This window comes from Mustelus asterias, unplaced genomic scaffold (assembly GCF_964213995.1).
Source record: "Mustelus asterias unplaced genomic scaffold, sMusAst1.hap1.1 HAP1_SCAFFOLD_2998, whole genome shotgun sequence".
Taxonomy (NCBI): domain Eukaryota; kingdom Metazoa; phylum Chordata; class Chondrichthyes; order Carcharhiniformes; family Triakidae; genus Mustelus; species Mustelus asterias.
Window position 1 is genome coordinate 1,736 of NW_027592943.1, and position 19,844 is coordinate 21,579.

The window sequence follows — 19,844 nt, forward strand, 5'->3', positions numbered from 1 at the left end:
CGCCGCGGGAAAGGCCATTGCCAGAATCCTCACCGGCCTCCTCCCAGTGGCTGAAGGGCTCCTCTCTGAGCCTCAGTGCAGCTTCCGCCCATCAAGAGGCAGAATGGACATTATCTTCAGCCTGCGACACATCCAGGAAAAGTGCAGAGAGCAGCATCAACCTCTGTACATGGTTTTCTTCCATCTTGCAAAGGCCTTCGACTCTGTCACCCATGAGGGATTGGGGAACATCCTCCTCAAATTCGGCTGCCCACAGAAATCCGTCACCATTCTCCCGCCTGCTCCATGCAAGCTGTGAGCCTCACCAATGGAACCACCACAGATCAATACGAGTGCAAACTGGGGTCAAACAGGGCTGCGCCATTGCACCAACGCTCTTCTCCATCTTCCTTGCAGCAACGCTCCAGACCATCGCCCTGAAACTCCCCCCTGGACTGGAGCTAACTTACCGGACAAGTGGGAAACTGTCCAATCTCTAACGTCTCCGGGCCGGGACCAGGCCCATCCCCACTTCTGTCATTGAGCAGTGCGTAGACAAAGCCTGTGTGCGCACACTTAGAGACGGAGCTACAAACCATCATCAACGCATCCACCGAGGCTTGTGGAGAATGGGCCTCAGACTAAACATCTGGAAAACAGAGATTCTCCACCAGCCCACTCCTGCCACATCGTGATAGCCGTGTGTAACCTCTCCAAGATGCACTGCAGCAACTCCACAAGGCTCCTTCAACAAGCCCTTGACTGCTACGATCTAGAAGGAGAAGAGCAGCAGATACCTGGGAACATCACCAGCTGGAGGTTCCCCTCCAAGCCACTCACCACCCTGACTTGGAAAAATATCACTGTTCCTTCACTGTCGCTGGGTCAGAACATTGGAATTCCCTCCCGAACAGCACTGTGGGTGTACCTACACCACATGGATTGCAGCAGCTCAAGATGGCAGCTCACCACCATCTTCTCAAGGGCAGTTAGGGAAGGGCAATAAATGTTGGCCCAGCCACTGATTCCCACATCCGTGAATAAATTAAACAGAAATGTTGAACTGTGTTGAGCATCATTTTGCCATTAGTAGCAGCTCTGAGCGATATTAATCTGGAACCGTGTTTCCGATGCCTGGAATTCTCACTTACGCCAAGTTATCGTAACATCATTTAACAGAATCTTGGCATGAATTGTTTGGAGAATAAAAATAATTCCAAATGCTAAAATGATGGTTTTATTTTCCAGGATTTAGGAATTTCTGAGTTTCCCAGCCATTCCCGGGATTATGGATGCATTTTATCAGCTGGGGGCGTGACCCAGCATCTTCGCCGGAGACCTTCCTTACTGTCGGAATTCCAGCCGGGATCTGAGCGGTAAGACTCTAACTCTCAGTCTGTACTTTTCCTTTTCCATTCTTTTCCTTAAAACAACCCAGCTGACATTATTGATTCAATGTCCCGAGGTTTCATTAATCTCACTGTGGTACTAAAAAGAGAGACATCCTGTTGAAGTTTTTCAGCTTGCACTCATCAGGACAAACCCAAGAATACCAAATTTCAAATAAATCACAACTTATTTAACAGGAGAAAAGGCTGCTGATTGGTTGGCAAGATGACTCTGATTGGCTGAGGTGTTGCCATGGAGAAAGCAATGGGAACGAAAGGTTCCCCAAGCTCCCAGGAAATTCAAAAAAGACTCGAGGCTTGAATTTGTTCCTTTTGTTTGCGGTCAGAGTCCCTGTGTCTGCAACAGGGAACTCTGTGGGAGTCTAAGTCCTTGGTCTGGGTCTTGCAGTCAGAAGTCACAGAGTATGGACACTGCAGCGGGGGTTTAGCAAGAAGTCACAGATTACAGGCTGTCCAGGGGCTGTGTGGACCCCATGGTCAGAGGTCAGGGTAGGAAACAGTCCAGGAGTGCAGAGGTCATGCAGCAAGGGTAATCATTGGGAATAAGGTTACTGCAGCTACAGGGAGAAGCAAAAACTGAGCTCCACAGGGATAAAGGTGCAGATGCTGGGAGAGGTAAGGTTGTCGGACTGTGAACAAAGTAATACTGAGGCTCAGAATTATACCATTTGTTCAAAGGGCAACTACCTATAGTGGGCACAAAGATAACATACCAGCCAGAGGGACCAGTGTGTGGAGGGATTTCACCAGAACAGGGAGAGCATTTCCTCTGGGAAATATAAAAAGTGGCTCAGTGTGCAGGAGAAGGACAAGAGGCAAGATCTCTGGATTGGCAAAACGATGCAAGGATATGGAAACCCAAGAAGCAGAGTACCTGTTCTGACACTGAACCAGAACGTGGCTGTGACCCCCCAAAAAAATCACACACTTGTGGACAAAGTTCTGCTGGAGTGGGAGAAAGGTCATCACCAGAATTCAACCGCCCTGCCCACCATGGAATCGGTGAGGGCAAGGGGCGGACAACGGGAATATCCGTTAACCTCGGGCGGGAATTTCTGGTCTCGCTCGAGCAATGAAAGCAGCTTCAGTTGAGGAAATCCTGAGAGCAAATAAAACAGTAAAAACGCGACACTGGGAAAGATGCATGCTCAGGTTCCCGGCCTTGGATAAGCCAGAAGATTTGAGGTTGGTTATTTTTAGTGATCCCTCACAATCTCCCAGGGGGCGACTCCAGTAGCGCTGGGTTTATCATATTCTTGGTGAGAAGACATTGGCTTGGGAGAGCAAGAAAACAAGGAGTTGTAAGAAGCACGTTAGCTGCTGGAACAGTGGCATTGGTGGAAGCGGCGGACATGTGGGTTTACTGTCCAATATATTGTCAGAAATATTATAAAAGGGGGAATGTGGGAAAGGTTTATCCATAGACAACTGGTCTCTTTTATTCACCAAAGAACGTAACTAAGAAAAGATTAAGAATGGAGCTAGCCGGGTTAAAAGAAATGTTAGTGAGAAGGGAAATCTCCAAAACGCAGTGGATTGACACAAGTCACCAGCTGTCGGACTGTTTCATTAAAAAAAAGTACCCACTCTAAGAATTGACTAAATGTATTGAAGAGGGGCAGTCTTATGTTAAGATGATGAAATGAAAAACTAATTTCTGTTCTGAGAATGGTTTATGTACGTTTGATAAAGGAATTACGGGAGTCAGAGATGTGGAAACGTGAGATTATTTATTTCTGTTTAGATTCAAAAAACTGTTCTTTCATTTTTGTCTTTCAAGCCTCTGATTCTGAGGGGAATGTGTTAACGTGCTATTAATCACAGCATCTGGCTGTTACCTCGTTCAGGAAGTTGCGAGTTAAACATGTGGCAGTTATTTAGGGAGACATTAAAGACATCTCAACGAAGGTACACCCAAAAGGGTGAAAAATCACCCATGGTTTAATAAGGAAATCGAGGATAACATCAGGGCAAAAACAAGAGCATATAATACTGCAAAAGGTAGTGGCAGTGTGGAGGATTGGGAGAACTTCAAACGCAAACAAAAGGTGGCTAAATGCACTATCTAAAATGGACGATGAAAGAAAGCGAGCTGAAAACATAAACTGACACCAGAAGTTTCTAGAAGTTGATAAAGAGGAAGAGAATAGTGAAAGTAGATGTTGTCCCTTTCGAGGATGGAAATAGTGGGGTAATAATGGGAAACTCAGATTGCAGAGGCACTAAACCAATATTCTGTCTCTGTTCTCACAGTAGAAGATAATAATTCTGTCCCAAAAGTGGAACTTGGTGAAATGACTATAACAGGGAGAAGGTACTCAGTAAACTGAAAGGCTTAAAAGTAGACAAGTCCCCGGGACCTGATGGCCTACACCAAGGAATAAAGAAAATTACAGCACAGGAACAGGCCCTTTGGCCCTCCAAGCCTGCACCAACCATGCTGCCCGACTGAACTAAAACCCCCTACCCTTCCGGGGACCATATCCCTCTATTCCCATCCTATTCATGTATTTGTCAAGACACCCCTTAAAACTCACCATTGTATCCACTTCCACTACCTCCCCCGGCAGCGAGTTCCAGGCACCCACCACCCTCTGTGTAAAAAATAAAAAATGCCTCCTACATCTCCTTTAAACTTTGCCCCTCACATCTTAAACCTGTGCCCCCTAGTAATTGACTGTTCCACCCTGGGAAAAAGCTTCTGACTATCCACTCTGTCCATGCCTCTCATAATCTTGTAGACTTCTATCAGGTCTCCCCTCAACCTCCGTCGCTCCAGTGAGAACAAACCAAGTTTCTCCAACCTTTCCTCATAGCTAATGCCCTCCATACCAGGCAACATCCTGGTAAATCTTTTCTGTATCCTCTCCAAAGCCTCCACATCCTTCTGGTAGTGAGGCGACCAGAATTGAACACTATATTCCAAATGCAGCCTAACTAAGGTTCTATAAAGCTGCAACATGACTTGCCAATTTTTAAACTCAATGCCCCGGCCGACGAAGGCAAGCATGCCGTATGCCTTTTTGACTACCTTCTCCACCTGCATTGCCACTTTCAGTGACCTGTGTACCTGTACACCCAGATCCCTTTGCCTATCAATACTCTTAAGGGTTCTGCCATTTATGTATATTTCCTATCTGTATTAGACCTTCCAAAATGCATCACCTCACATTTGTCCGGATTAAACTCCATCTGCCATCTCTCAGCCCAAGTCTCTAACTGATCTATATCCTGCTGTATCCTCTGATGGATCTCATCGCTATCCGCAAATCCACCAACCTTTGTGTCGTTCGCAAACTTACTAATCAAACCAGTTACATTTTTCTCCAAATCAGTTTTATATATATATATATATATATATATATATTGCAAACAGCAAAGGTCCCAGCACTGATCCCTTAGGAACGCCACTTGTCACAGCCCTCCATTCAGAAACGCACCCTTCCACTGCTACCCTCTGTCTTCTTTGACCGAACCAGTTTTATATCCACTTGCCAGCTCACCTCTGATTCCATGCAACTTCACCTTCTGCACCAGTCTGCCATGAGGGACCTTGTCAAAGGCCTTGCTGAAGTCCATGTAGACAACATCCACTGCCCTACCCTCATCAATCATCTTCGTCACTTCCTCGAAAAACTCGATCAAGTTCGTGAGACACGACCTCCCCTTCACAAAACCATGTTGCCTCTCACTAATACGTCCACTTATTTCCAAGTGGGAATAAATCCTGTCTCGAAGAATCCTCTCCAATAAGTTCCCTACCACTGATGTAAGGCTCACCGGCCTGTAATTACCTGGATTATTCTTGCTACCCTTCTTAAACAAAGGAACAACATTGGCTATTCTCCAATCCTCTGGGACCTCCCCTGTAAGAAGTCTAACAACACCAGGTTAAAGTCCAACAGGTTTATTTGGTAGCAAAAGCCACTAGCTTTCGGAACAGGCTGTTCCTTCGTCAGGTGTGTGGGAGTTCTGATCACGTTGTTCACCAAGGAGAGGGGCCATGTTGTTGAGGAAGAGAAGGTGTTACAGACTAATAGGCTGGAGGAAATAGATGTTCGGAGGGCGGATGTACGAGCAGTTTTGAATAAACTGAAGGTCGATAAGTCCCCTGGGCCTGATGAAATATATCAAGGCAAGGGATGAGATTGCAGAACCTTTGGCTTTGATCTTTGGGTCCTCACTGTCCACGTGGATGGTGCCAGAGGACTGGAGAGTGGCGAATGTTGTTCCTCTGTTTAAGAAAGGGAATAGAAATGACCCTGGTAATTATAGGCCGGTTAGTCTTACTTCGGTGGTTGGTAAGTTGACGGAAAAGGTCCTTAAGGATGGGATTTACGACCATTTAGAAAGATGCGGATTATTCCGGGATAGTCAGCACGGATTCGTGAAGGGCAAGTCGTGCCTCACAAATTTGATAGAATTTTTTGAGGAGGTAACTAAGTGTGTTGATGAAGGTAGGGCAGTTGATGTCATATACATGGATTTTAATAAGGCGTTTGATAAGGTCCCCCATGGTCGGCTTATGATGAAAGTAAGGAGGTGTGGGATAGAGGGAAAGTTGGCCGATTGGATAGGTAACTGGCTATCTGATCGAAGACAGAGGGTGGTGGTGGATGGAAAATTTTCGGACTGGAGGCAGGTTGCTAGCGGAGTGCCACAGGGATCAGTGCTTGGTCCTCTGCTCTTTGTGATTTTTATTAATGACTTGGAGGAGGAGGCTGAAGGGTGGATCAGTAAATTTGCTGATGACACCAAGATTGGTGGAGTAGTGGATGAGGTGGAGGGCTGTTGTAGGCTGCAAAGAGACATAGATAGGGTGCAAAGCTGGGCTGAAAAATGGCAGATGGAGTTTAACGCTGATAAATGTGAGGTGATTCATTTTGGTAGGACAAATTTAAATCTGGATTACAGGGTCAAAGGTAGGGTTCTGAAGACTGTGGAGGAACAGAGAGAACTTGGGGTCCACATCCACAGAACTCTAAACGTTGCCACTCAAGTGGATAGAGCTGTGAAGAAGGCCTATAGTGTGTTAGCTTTTATTAACAGGGGGCTGGAGTTTAAGAGCCGTGGGGTTATGCTGCAACTGTACAGGACCTTGGTGAGACCACATTTGGAATATTGTGTGCAGTTCTGGTCACCTCACTATAAGAAGGATGTGGAAGCGCTGGAAAGAGTGCAAAGGAGATTTACCAGGATGCTGCCTGATTTGGAGGTTAGGTCTTATGAGGAAAGGTTGAGGGAGCTAGGGCTGTTCTCTCTGGAGCAGAGGAGGTTGAGGGGAGACTTAATAGAGGTTTATAAAATGATGAAGGGGATAGATAGAGTGAACGTTCAAAGACTATTTCCTCGGGTGGATGGAGCTATTACAAGGGGGCATAACTATGGGGTTCATGGTGGGAGATATAGGAAGGATATTAGAGGTAGGTTCTTTACGCAGAGAGTGGTTGGGGGTGTGGAATGGACTGCCTGCAGTGATAGTGGAGTCAGACACTTTAGGAACATTTAAGAGGTTATTGGATAGGCACATGGAGCACACCAGGATGATAGGGAGTGGGATAGCTTGATCTTGGTTTCAGATAAAGCTCGGCACAACATCGTGTTCTGTGCTGTACTGTTCTATGTTCTACAAACAGGGCACAAAGACACAAACTCAATTCACATGAATAATGATTGGAATGTGAGTCTTTACAGCTCATCAAGTCTTAAAGGTACAGACAATGTGAGTGGAGGGAGCATTAAGCACAGGTTAAAGAGATGTGTATTGTCTCCAGACAGGACAGCTAGTGAGATTTTGCACACAGGCAGGTTGTGGGGGTTACAGATAGTGTGACATGAACCCAATATCCCGGTTGAGGCCATACTCATGTGTGCGGAACTTGGCTATCAGTCTCTGCTCAGCGACTCTGCGCTGTCGTGTGTCGTGAAGGCCGCCTTGGAGAACGCTTACCCGGAGATCAGAGGCTGAATGCCCGTGACCGGGCATTGGTCATAAGGCATTGGTGAGACCACACTTGGAATATTGTGTTCAGTTTTGGTCACCTTCTTTGAGGACGGATGTGGTGGCACTGGACGCGGTTCAGAAGAGCTTCACTAGATTGATTCCAGGTTTGAAGGGACTGGTGTATGAGGAGCGGTTGAGTAGCTTGGGTTTGGACTCGCTGGTGTATAGAAGAATGAGGGGGGATTTGATTGAGGTGTATAAAATACTCAACAGGATTAATAAAGTAAATGTTAACCAAATGTTCCCCCTTCTAGAACAGTCCAGGACAAGAGGTCAAAGTTGTAGCGTAAGAGCGGAGAGGTTCAAGACAGCGATAAGGAGAAGCTACTTCTCACAGAGAATCTGTGAATCTATGGAACTCACTGCCCCAGAGTGCAGTGGATGCAGAATCAATCAATGGATTCCAGAAAGAGATGGATAAATATTTGATTGAAGCGGGATAAAGAGCTTTGGGAAAAAAGCAGGGAATTGGAGTTAGGATGAGATGGAAATCAGCTGTGATCGTATAGAATAGCGGAGTGGGCCAGAAGGGCTGAATGGCCCACTCTCACTCCTAATTCCTCTGTTCCTGTTGATTGTCCTATAAATAAAAACAACTGGAACACTTTGTGGGGCAGTGTGTCTTTGCGGGGCAGTGTGTCTTTGCGGGGCAGTGTGTCTTTGCGGGGCAGTGTGTCTTTGCGGGGCAGTGTGTCTTTGCGGGGCAGTGTGTCTTTGCGGGGCAGTGTGTCTTTGCGGGGCAGTGTGTCTTTGCGGGGCAGTGTGTCTTTGCGGGGCAGTGTGTCTTTGCGGGGCAGTGTGTCTTTGCGGGGCAGTGTGTCTTTGCGGGGCAGTGTGTCTTTGCGGGGCAGTGTGTCTTTGCGGGGCAGTGTGTCTTTGCGGGGCAGTGTGTCTTTGCGGGGCAGTGTGTCTTTGCGGGGCAGTGTGTCTTTGCGGGGCAGTGTGTCTTTGCGGGGCAGTGTGTCTTTGCGGGGCAGTGTGTCTTTGCGGGGCAGTGTGTCTTTGCGGGGCAGTGTGTCTTTGCGGGGCAGTGTGTCTTTGCGGGGCAGTGTGTCTTTGCGGGGCAGTGTGTCTTTGCGGGGCAGTGTGTCTTTGCGGGGCAGTGTGTCTTTGCGGGGCAGTGTGTCTTTGCGGGGCAGTGTGTCTTTGCGGGGCAGTGTGTCTTTGCGGGGCAGTGTGTCTTTGCGGGGCAGTGTGTCTTTGCGGGGCAGTGTGTCTTTGCGGGGCAGTGTGTCTTTGCGGGGCAGTGTGTCTTTGCGGGGCAGTGTGTCTTTGCGGGGCAGTGTGTCTTTGCGGGGCAGTGTGTCTTTGCGGGGCAGTGTGTCTTTGCGGGGCAGTGTGTCTTTGCGGGGCAGTGTGTCTTTGCGGGGCAGTGTGTCTTTGCGGGGCAGTGTGTCTTTGCGGGGCAGTGTGTCTTTGCGGGGCAGTGTGTCTTTGCGGGGCAGTGTGTCTTTGCGGGGCAGTGTGTCTTTGCGGGGCAGTGTGTCTTTGCGGGGCAGTGTGTCTTTGCGGGGCAGTGTGTCTTTGCGGGGCAGTGTGTCTTTGCGGGGCAGTGTGTCTTTGCGGGGCAGTGTGTCTTTGCGGGGCAGTGTGTCTTTGCGGGGCAGTGTGTCTTTGCGGGGCAGTGTGTCTTTGCGGGGCAGTGTGTCTTTGCGGGGCAGTGTGTCTTTGCGGGGCAGTGTGTCTTTGCGGGGCAGTGTGTCTTTGCGGGGCAGTGTGTCTTTGCGGGGCAGTGTGTCTTTGCGGGGCAGTGTGTCTTTGCGGGGCAGTGTGTCTTTGCGGGGCAGTGTGTCTTTGCGGGGCAGTGTGTCTTTGCGGGGCAGTGTGTCTTTGCGGGGCAGTGTGTCTTTGCGGGGCAGTGTGTCTTTGCGGGGCAGTGTGTCTTTGCGGGGCAGTGTGTCTTTGCGGGGCAGTGTGTCTTTGCGGGGCAGTGTGTCTTTGCGGGGCAGTGTGTCTTTGCGGGGCAGTGTGTCTTTGCGGGGCAGTGTGTCTTTGCGGGGCAGTGTGTCTTTGCGGGGCAGTGTGTCTTTGCGGGGCAGTGTGTCTTTGCGGGGCAGTGTGTCTTTGCGGGGCAGTGTGTCTTTGCGGGGCAGTGTGTCTTTGCGGGGCAGTGTGTCTTTGCGGGGCAGTGTGTCTTTGCGGGGCAGTGTGTCTTTGCGGGGCAGTGTGTCTTTGCGGGGCAGTGTGTCTTTGCGGGGCAGTGTGTCTTTGCGGGGCAGTGTGTCTTTGCGGGGCAGTGTGTCTTTGCGGGGCAGTGTGTCTTTGCGGGGCAGTGTGTCTTTGCGGGGCAGTGTGTCTTTGCGGGGCAGTGTGTCTTTGCGGGGCAGTGTGTCTTTGCGGGGCAGTGTGTCTTTGCGGGGCAGTGTGTCTTTGCGGGGCAGTGTGTCTTTGCGGGGCAGTGTGTCTTTGCGGGGCAGTGTGTCTTTGCGGGGCAGTGTGTCTTTGCGGGGCAGTGTTTCTTTGCGGGGCAGTGTGTCTTTGCGGGGCAGTGTGTCTTTGCGGGGCAGTGTGTCTTTGCGGGGCAGTGTGTCTTTGCGGGGCAGTGTTTCTTTGCGGGGCAGTGTTTCTTTGCGGGGCAGTGTTTCTTTGCGGGGCAGTGTGTCTTTGCGGGGCAGTGTGTCTTTGCGGGGCAGTGTGTCTTTGCGGGGCAGTGTGTCTTTGCGGGGCAGTGTGTCTTTGCGGGGCAGTGTGTCTTTGCGGGGCAGTGTGTCTTTGCGGGGCAGTGTGTCTTTGCGGGGCAGTGTTTCTTTGCGGGGCAGTGTGTCTTTGCGGGGCAGTGTGTCTTTGCGGGGCAGTGTGTCTTTGCGGGGCAGTGTGTCTTTGCGGGGCAGTGTGTCTTTGCGGGGCAGTGTGTCTTTGCGGGGCAGTGTGTCTTTGCGGGGCAGTGTGTCTTTGCGGGGCAGTGTGTCTTTGCGGGGCAGTGTGTCTTTGCGGGGCAGTGTGTCTTTGCGGGGCAGTGTGTCTTTGCGGGGCAGTGTGTCTTTGCGGGGCAGTGTGTCTTTGCGGGGCAGTGTGTCTTTGCGGGGCAGTGTGTCTTTGCGGGGCAGTGTGTCTTTGCGGGGCAGTGTGTCTTTGCGGGGCAGTGTGTCTTTGCGGGGCAGTGTGTCTTTGCGGGGCAGTGTGTCTTTGCGGGGCAGTGTTTCTTTGCGGGGCAGTGTTTCTTTGCGGGGCAGTGTGTCTTTGCGGGGCAGTGTGTCTTTGCGGGGCAGTGTGTCTTTGCGGGGCAGTGTGTCTTTGCGGGGCAGTGTGTCTTTGCGGGGCAGTGTGTCTTTGCGGGGCAGTGTGTCTTTGCGGGGCAGTGTGTCTTTGCGGGGCAGTGTGTCTTTGCGGGGCAGTGTGTCTTTGCGGGGCAGTGTGTCTTTGCGGGGCAGTGTGTCTTTGCGGGGCAGTGTGTCTTTGCGGGGCAGTGTTTCTTTGCGGGGCAGTGTTTCTTTGCGGGGCAGTGTTTCTTTGCGGGGCAGTGTGTCTTTGCGGGGCAGTGTGTCTTTGCGGGGCAGTGTGTCTTTGCGGGGCAGTGTGTCTTTGCGGGGCAGTGTGTCTTTGCGGGGCAGTGTGTCTTTGCGGGGCAGTGTGTCTTTGCGGGGCAGTGTGTCTTTGCGGGGCAGTGTGTCTTTGCGGGGCAGTGTGTCTTTGCGGGGCAGTGTGTCTTTGCGGGGCAGTGTGTCTTTGCGGGGCAGTGTGTCTTTGCGGGGCAGTGTGTCTTTGCGGGGCAGTGTGTCTTTGCGGGGCAGTGTGTCTTTGCGGGGCAGTGTGTCTTTGCGGGGCAGTGTGTCTTTGCGGGGCAGTGTGTCTTTGCGGGGCAGTGTGTCTTTGCGGGGCAGTGTGTCTTTGCGGGGCAGTGTGTCTTTGCGGGGCAGTGTGTCTTTGCGGGGCAGTGTGTCTTTGCGGGGCAGTGTGTCTTTGCGGGGCAGTGTGTCTTTGCGGGGCAGTGTGTCTTTGCGGGGCAGTGTGTCTTTGCGGGGCAGTGTGTCTTTGCGGGGCAGTGTGTCTTTGCGGGGCAGTGTGTCTTTGCGGGGCAGTGTTTCTTTGCGGGGCAGTGTTTCTTTGCGGGGCAGTGTTTCTTTGCGGGGCAGTGTGTCTTTGCGGGGCAGTGTGTCTTTGCGGGGCAGTGTGTCTTTGCGGGGCAGTGTGTCTTTGCGGGGCAGTGTGTCTTTGCGGGGCAGTGTTTCTTTGCGGGGCAGTGTGTCTTTGCGGGGCAGTGTGTCTTTGCGGGGCAGTGTGTCTTTGCGGGGCAGTGTGTCTTTGCGGGGCAGTGTTTCTTTGCGGGGCAGTGTTTCTTTGCGGGGCAGTGTTTCTTTGCGGGGCAGTGTTTCTTTGCGGGGCAGTGTTTCTTTGCGGGGCAGTGTTTCTTTGCGGGGCAGTGTTTCTTTGCGGGGCAGTGTGTCTTTGCGGGGCAGTGTGTCTTTGCGGGGCAGTGTGTCTTTGCGGGGCAGTGTGTCTTTGCGGGGCAGTGTGTCTTTGCGGGGCAGTGTGTCTTTGCGGGGCAGTGTGTCTTTGCGGGGCAGTGTGTCTTTGCGGGGCAGTGTGTCTTTGCGGGGCAGTGTTTCTTTGTGTCTTTGCGGGGCAGTGTTTCTTTGTGTCTTTGCGGGGCAGTGTGTCTTTGTGTCTTTGCGGGGCAGTGTGTCTTTGTGGGGCAGTGTGTCTTTGTGGGGCAGTGTTTCTTTGCGGGGCAGTGTTTCTTGTCGGTTGGTAGCACTAAGGGAATACCTGAACCTAAAGACCAGCCTGGAGTGATTCTTCCACTACAGCCTCTTATTGTGAGTGACAGCCCGGATTGGTCAGTCCAGGTCTGAGAGATTCCACCTCTCACCTGGTGTTAGACATTTTGGGGCGATTCTCCCAAAAAAGTTCGACATGCTGGATTCGTGGGGAAACTGGTGTAAATCACGCTGTTTTTTCAGGGGGAGTTCAGACTCGAATCTCCCGCACTCTGTGCACTGCCGAGGCCACAATCGTGAATCTCATTAAAAGCTTGGGGGGGTGGGGCTTATTCACACCGGAGTCGGACAGTTCCGGAACTCTGCGCATGCGCAGTAGCTCCAGTCTGTCAGCCTCCAGATCGCTGGCCAACCCGGGACCCCCGCAGTGCTGCCCCTCCCGACACCCACACAGCCCAATCCCAGCCCCCACGAGCATTCCCGGGCCAGTCCTGAACCCCCCCCCCCACCACCCCCCTGTCCAGGAGCGCTCCGATCTCCACTCCCCCCACCGCAGTGCCCATACCCAGGGGGCACCATCCCCTGCCACTCAACCCCCTGGGGGCCCCGGTTGCCCCCCCTTCACTCCAACAGAGTTGTCCCACTCATTCCCTGAAAGTGGGGAGTTACTCTGAACCCCGTCAGAGTGAAACTGTACTGGCGGGGTGTGAGACGCTGGCGGGGTGGGAGATGCTGGTGGACTTGGAACCCTCAGTCCCGGGCCCGATAATCACACTAAAATAAGATTAAAAACCGATTTAAACTTACCTGCTGTTTCTGACTGCGTGGATTTCCAGCACTGGGAGATGCGCGTGCGTCGGGAACTCGGGCGCGAATCCCGCCAATCGAACACCACCCGATTCTCCCGGCCCGGCAGGATGGGGGAATTGCCCCCTTCAAATCTGGAACGATTCTGATGTTAACCCCATCTCCGCCTCTCGTCATTTTGTAAACTTTCATCAGGTCTCCCCTCAGCCTCCAGCCCCAATCCTGCCCCTCCTTCCACCCCGAACCCTCCAATCCAGGTGAGTTTTGACACTGCTGGGAAACGTTGCTAATGGTGTCTGGCTGGAGGGGTTAATATTCCCGTCGCGTGGGGGTCTGCTTGCCGATCTGTACGCAGCTTGGGGTGATATTTTATCCTGTTTCTCCTGTGCTGCAGGAACACTCAGCGTCGTGGTGGAAATGATCATCGCAGCAGCTACCTGCTGGAGGTCAGTGACCAGGCAGAGGCACTGTATTCGGACAGCAAGCGACCCCGCTTGGATTTGCTGCATCATCCACTGCTCCGGCATCCATCGCTCTTGTCCCATGGACCCCTCACTGGAGTCGAAGAGCTTCTGAAGGTAAATGAAACTCTGTATTCACTTCACCCTCCTCACTAACCACCAAGATGGTGAAACTGCTTCATTCTCCTGACTAGCAGCGCTTTGTGATGTCGACGTGTCGAACGCAGTACAGGAGGAACACGAACAAGAGTGAAAAACTGTGCTTTGTCCTTTGACCTTGAATCAGCTGCTCTGGCTTCAGGCCCCAGTTTGGATTTGAGCAGAAAAATACAGAGTGAAGTTCAGTATGTGGACGAGGAAATGCTTCATTATCTTTCAAATGAGACAAACCCCTTCCCACCTCTTCAGAAGCTGTAAAAGATTCTGTGGCACTCACTCACTCACTCACATGCTCGCTCACACGCTCACTCGCCCACTCACTTGCTCACACACTCACACACACTCGCTCAGTCGCTCACATGCTCACTCACATGCTCACTCACATGCTCACTCACAGGCTCACTCACAGGCTCACTCACAGGCTCACTCACAGGCTCACTCACAGGCTCACTCACAGGCTCACTCACAGGCTCACTCACAGGCTCACTCACAGGCTCACACACGCTCGCTCACTCGCTCGCTCATTCGCTCACCTCGCTCACTCGCTCACCTTGCTCACTCACACACACGCTCACACACTCACACGCTCGCTCACTCACGCTCACTCACTTAATCACTCACTCACTCACTCGCTTACTCACTCATTCGCTCACACACCCGCTCGCTCACTCGCTCACTCGCTCACTCGCTCACTCGCTCACTCACTCACTCGCTCACTCGCTCACTCGCTCACTCACTCACCCGCTCACTCGCTCACTCGCTCACTCGCTCACTCGCTCACTCGCTCACTCACTCACTCACTCACTCACTCACTCACTCACTCACCCGCTCACTCACTCACTCACTCACTCACACACCCGCTCGCTCACTGATGAGGAAGGAGAGGTTGAGTCGGGCTCTCGCCAGCTCTGGGCATTATGTTGGGCACAGGATCTGTTTCCGACAGCGGGGTTGAATGTTGGGCTGTCGTTGTTCCGACCTTTGACCTGGGTTAAAGGTGGATGGAGCTTCTGGGTGTGAACAATGAGGAACACCATTCCATCCAGTGGAGTCTGCACGTTCTCCCCGTGTCTGCGTGGGTTTCCTCCCACAGTCCAAAGATATGCAGGTTAGATCGATTGGCCACGCTAAATTGACCCTTATTATCAGGGGGGTTAGCAGGGTAAATGCATGCGGTTATGGGGATAGGGCCTGGGTGGGACTGTGGTCGGTGCAGGCTCGATGGGCCGAATGGCCTCCTTCTGCACAGTAGGACTGTATGATTCCATCTCACGCAAGCCCTTTAACAAACCACCTCTCCAGAACTAAGCTCATGGTCAGCGAAAACTTTGAATGTTCAGTTTCCCATGATGAGTCTCATCTCTTCCACATGTTTGATGTCAGGTAGATGCTGCACTCTCTCTCTGGAGGAGCTGGTATAACTCCCCTCGAGTGCCGTGAGCAAAGGCTGAGGGTCGGGAATTCCAAAGGCTGACAGTCCTCTGGGACAAGGCATTACTTCTGTCTGTGTGGAGTTTGCACATTCTCCTCGTGTCTGCGTGGGTTTCCTCCGGGTGCTCCGGTTTCCTCCCACAGTCCAAAGATGAGCGGGTTAGGTTGATTGGCCAGGTTAAAAAAAAAAATTGCCCCTTAGTGTCCTGGGATGCGTAGGTTAGAGGGATTAGCGGGTAAAATATGTGGGGGTAGGGCCTGGGTGGGATTGTGGTCGGTGCAGACTCGATGGGCCGAATGGCCTCCTTCTGCACTGTAGGGTTTCTATAATAATTTCTCATCTCTGTCTGAAACAGGAAACCTCAAACTCTGCTCCTTATGTCTCGGTGCTGTGTGAGAGGTAACATCATCCAGCATCCCCCTCCTCATCCCCATCCTCTTCTTCTTCCAAACTCCAGTAAGACAAAGCCCAATCTCCTGAACCTTTCCTTAAAAAAAACCCTCAGCCCAGGAACCGACCTGTGAACTTTCCTGAACCCCTTCCAAGGCAGCGAAATCCCTCCTTAGCTCCGGAGAGTGTAGCTGTACACAGTGCTCAAGGTACCACACTCGGTTAGAACAAGACTTCCCTCCTCCTATTCCCCATTCCCCTTGCATCAAAGACAAGGTTACCATTTGCCTTCCGAATGAGTTGCAATGCCTGCAATCGGACATGTATAAACACACCCAGACCCTCAGTACTGCAGCATCCTGTGCTCTCCCTCCATTTCAATAATATTCTGCTTTCTGTCCTTCCTGCCAAAGTGGACAACCTCACTTGAAGGAGCATGAAGGAGGCGGAAAGTGTCATAGATAGGAGCGTTAGAGATGTGATCACACCGAAGGTGCAGGCAGATAGATGGGTGACCACCAGAAGGGGCAGGCAGTCGGTGCAGGAATCCCCTGTGGTCATCCCTCTCTCTAACAAGTATACCATTTTGGATACTGTTGGGGGAGATGGCCTATCAGGGGATAGCAGCAGCCAAAGCAGTGATACCATGGTTGGCTCTGTTGTTGAGCAGGGAGGGACAAAGAGGACTAGAGCAATAGTTATAGGGGACTCTATAGTTAGAGGTGCAGATAGACATTTCTGTGAATGTGAAAGAGACTCCAGGATGGTATGTTGCCTCCCTGGTGCCAGGGTCCAGGATGTCTCTGAATGGACAGAAAGCATTCTGAAGGGAGAGGGTGAACAGCCAGAGGTTGTGGTACATATCGATACTAACGACATAGGCAGGAAGAGTGATGAGGTCCTGTAGCAGCAGTTTAGGTAGAAAGTTAAAAAGCAGGACTTCTAGGGTTGTAATCTCAGGATTACTCCCTGTGCCACGTGCCAGTGAGGCTAGGAATAGGCAGATAGTGCAGCTCAACACGTGGCTAAACAGCTGGTGTAGGAGGGAGGGTTTCAGATATCTGGACCATTGGGGTCTCTTCCGGGGCAGGTGGGACCTGTACAAGAAGGACGGGTTGCATCTAAACTGGAGGGGCACAAATATTCTGGCCAGGAGGTTTGCTAGTGTCACACGGGAGGATTTAAACTAGTTTGACAGGGGGTGGGAACCAAAGCAAAGGTGAATTAGCTGAAGGGGAACGAGAGAGTAGGGCCAGTAAGACTCAGAGAAACAGCAGGCAGGGTGGGATTGCAAATCAAAGAGGGTCTGGTGGACTGAAGTGCATTTGTTTCAATGTGAGAAATGTAACAGGTAAGGCAGATGAACTTAGAGCTTGGATTAGTACTTGGAACTATGATGTAGTTGCCATCACAGAGACTTGGTTAAGGGAAGGACAGGATTGGCAGCTCAACATTCCAGGATATAGAGGTTTCAGGCGTGATAGAGGGGGATGTAAAAGGGTTGGGGGAGTTGCACTACTGGTTAAGGAGACTATCACAGCTGTACTCTGGGAGGACACCTCGGAGGGCTCATACAGCGAGGCAATATGGATAGAGCTCAGGAATAGGAAAGGTGTAGTCACAATGTTGGGGGTTTACTAGAGGCCACCTAACTGCCAGCAGGAGATTGAGGAACAGATATGTAGGCAGATTTTGGCAAGGTGTAAAAGTAACAGGGTTGTTGTGGTAGGAGCTTTTAACTTGCTCTATATTGACTGGGACTCACTTAGTGCTCGGGGCGTGGATGGGGCAGAGTTTGTAAGGAGCATCCAGGAGGGCTTCTTGAAACAGTATGTAGATTGTCCAACTCGGGAAGGGGCCACACTGGACCTGGTATTGGGGAATGAGCCCGGCCAGGTGGTCGATGTTTCAGTAGGGGAGCACTTCGGGAAAAGTGACCACAATTCAGTAAGCTTTAAGGTACTGATGGATAAAGATAAATGTAGTCCTCAAGTTAAGGTGCTAAATTGGGGGAAGGCTAATTACAACAATATTAGGCAGGAACTGAAGAATGTAGATTGGGGGCAGATGTCTGAGGGCAAATCAACATCTGGCATGTGGGAGGCCGACACATTCCTGTAAGGATGAAGGATAAGTATGGCAAGTTTTGGGAACCTTGGATAACGAGAGATATTCTGAGCCTAGTCAAAGAGAAAAAGGAAGCATGTCAAAGCTAGGAGGCTGGGAACACACGAAGCAAGTGTAGAATACAAGGAAAGTAGAAAGGAACTTAAACAAGGAGTAAGAAGAGCGAAAAGGGGTCATGAATAAGCATTGGCCAGCAAGATTAAGGAAAATCCCAAGGCTTTTTACACATATATAAAGAGCAAGAGGGTAGCAGGGGAGCAGGTTGGCCCACTCAAGGTCAAGGGAGGGAATCTATGTGTGGAGCCAGAGGAAATGGGCGAGGTATTAAATGAGTACTTTGCGTCAGTATTCACCAAAGAGAAGGACTTGGTGGATGATGAGTCTGGGAAAGGATGTGTAGATCGTTTGAGTCATGTTGAGATCAAAAAGGAGGAGATATTGGGATTCTTGAGAAACATCAAGGTAGACAAGTCTCCAGGGCCTGATGGGAGACTTGGGCGGAGAGATGGCAGATGGAGTTTAATCTGGACAAATATGAGGTAATGCATTTTGGAAGGTCTAATACAGACAGGAAATATTCAGTAAATGGCAGAACCCTTCAGAGTATTGATAGGCAGAGGGATCTGGGTGTACAGGTACACAGGTCACTGAAAGTGGCAATGCAAGTGTAGAAGATAGTCAAGAAGGCATATGGCATGCTTGCCTTCATCGGCCGGGGTATTGAGTTTAAAAATTGGCAAGTCATGTTGCAGCTTTATAGAACCATAGTTAGGCCGCACTTGGAATATAGTGTTCAATTCTGGTCGCCACACTACCAGAAGGATGTGGAGGCTTTGGAGAGGGTACAGAAAAGATTTACCAGGATGTTGCCTGGTATGGAGGGCATTAGCTATGAGGAGAGGTTGGAGAAACTTGGTTTGTTCTCACTGGAGTGCTGGAGGTTGAGAGGTGACCTGATAGAAGTCTCCAAGATTATGAGAGGCATGGACAGAGTGGATAGTCAGAAGCTTTTTCCCCGGGTGGAAGAGTCAATTACTAGAGGGCATAGGTTTAAGGTGTGAGGGCAAGTTTTAAAAGAGATGCACGAGGCAGATTTTTTACACAGAGAGTAGTGGGTGCCTGGAACTCGTTGCCGGGGGAGGTAGTGGAAGCAGATACAGTAGTGACTTTTAAAGGGCATCTTGACAAGTACATGAATGAGATGGGAATAGAGGGATATGATACCCGGAAGGGTAGGGGGTTTTAGTTAAGTCGGGCAGCATGGTCGGTGCAGGCTTGGAGAGCCGAAGGGTCTGTTCCTGTGCTGTAATTTTCTTTGTTCTTTGTTCTCACATTTTCCAACATTGGGCGGGATTTCCAGCTGCGCTCGCCACAAAACTCGGAAAATCCCGCCCAAGGTCAACGGACCTTTGCATGCGCCCCCCCGACTCCCCTCCCTCCTTCCGCCTGCTATGGCGGGCAGGACGGTAAAATTCTGGTGATTTGAATCTGGTGATTCAGTTTTGACAAAGGGTCATCTGGACTCGAAACGTCAGCTCTTTTCTCTCCTTACAGATGCTGCCAGACCTGCTGAGATTTTCCAGCATTTTCTCTTTTGGTTTCAGATTCCAGCATCCGCAGTAATTTACTTTTATAGAAAATCTGGTGATTATTCTCCATCTGCCAGATTTTTCGCTCACTCACTTAACCATCTTAATTCTCAAGTGTTGCTGAAAAAGAGACATGCTATCAAAGCTTTTTGTCTTGCACTCATCAGGACAGCTTGCAAGAAATATGAACAGTACGCTTTGTCATGCAAGAAACAATACTTTGCACTGTGTACTAATACATGTGATAATGATAAGTCAAATCAGGAGATTGAATTGTTGACAATTGGACTCTGGAGAAGGTGTTGCCATGGTGAATGCAACAAGGAACAGTTAACTGCCCAGCTGTGTTCAAATTCAAAAACAGAAAATGCTGGAAAGTCTCAGCAGGTCTGGCAGTGTCTGTGGAGAGAGAATAGAGCCAACGTTTCGAGTCTGGATGACCCTTTGTCCCTGACAAAGGCCTTGTTTCCCATGGTGGATGTGACCAGTCTATTGCCAGCCATGGACCAGAGAAATTAGTGACAGAGAAAGTCAGCTCTGGCTGTCCACGGAGGCAAATACTGGAGATTCATTTCCTGTGGAGCTATTGGCAGGAAATGATGCAAAAGTATTTCACAAGTCTCTGTGTGTTCAGTAAAAACCCGACAGATTGTGGGCACAATATCGTTTGGGGTTTCAGTGTTTTACACGGTGAATTGCTGAGGAAATGCTCAGTGACTCGATATCGCGGTGTGTGTGTGGTTTTGAAAATGATTATTTTTGACACCGTGGGCGTAAAGGACAAAATCCTTTGGGGTGACGTAAATGAAAATAATTCTCTGGTCAATGT

The 19,844-nt window shown here is 50.6% G+C and overlaps 1 protein-coding gene across 1 annotated transcript in view; it reads left to right on the plus strand.

Annotated features, from left to right (window-relative positions):
- Positions 1-1,227: 1,227 nt before the first annotated feature.
- LOC144490197 (nuclear receptor corepressor 2-like) overlaps positions 1,228-19,844 on the plus strand; it is a gene marked incomplete at both ends in the record, with an annotated part of 37,051 nt that continues 18,434 nt past the window's right edge. Inside the window, 2 exons of the mRNA XM_078207995.1 lie at positions 1,228-1,355; positions 13,252-13,435. Coding sequence (XP_078064121.1) covers positions 1,228-1,355; positions 13,252-13,435 — 312 coding nt within the window. The remainder of the gene's footprint in view (positions 1,356-13,251; positions 13,436-19,844) is intronic.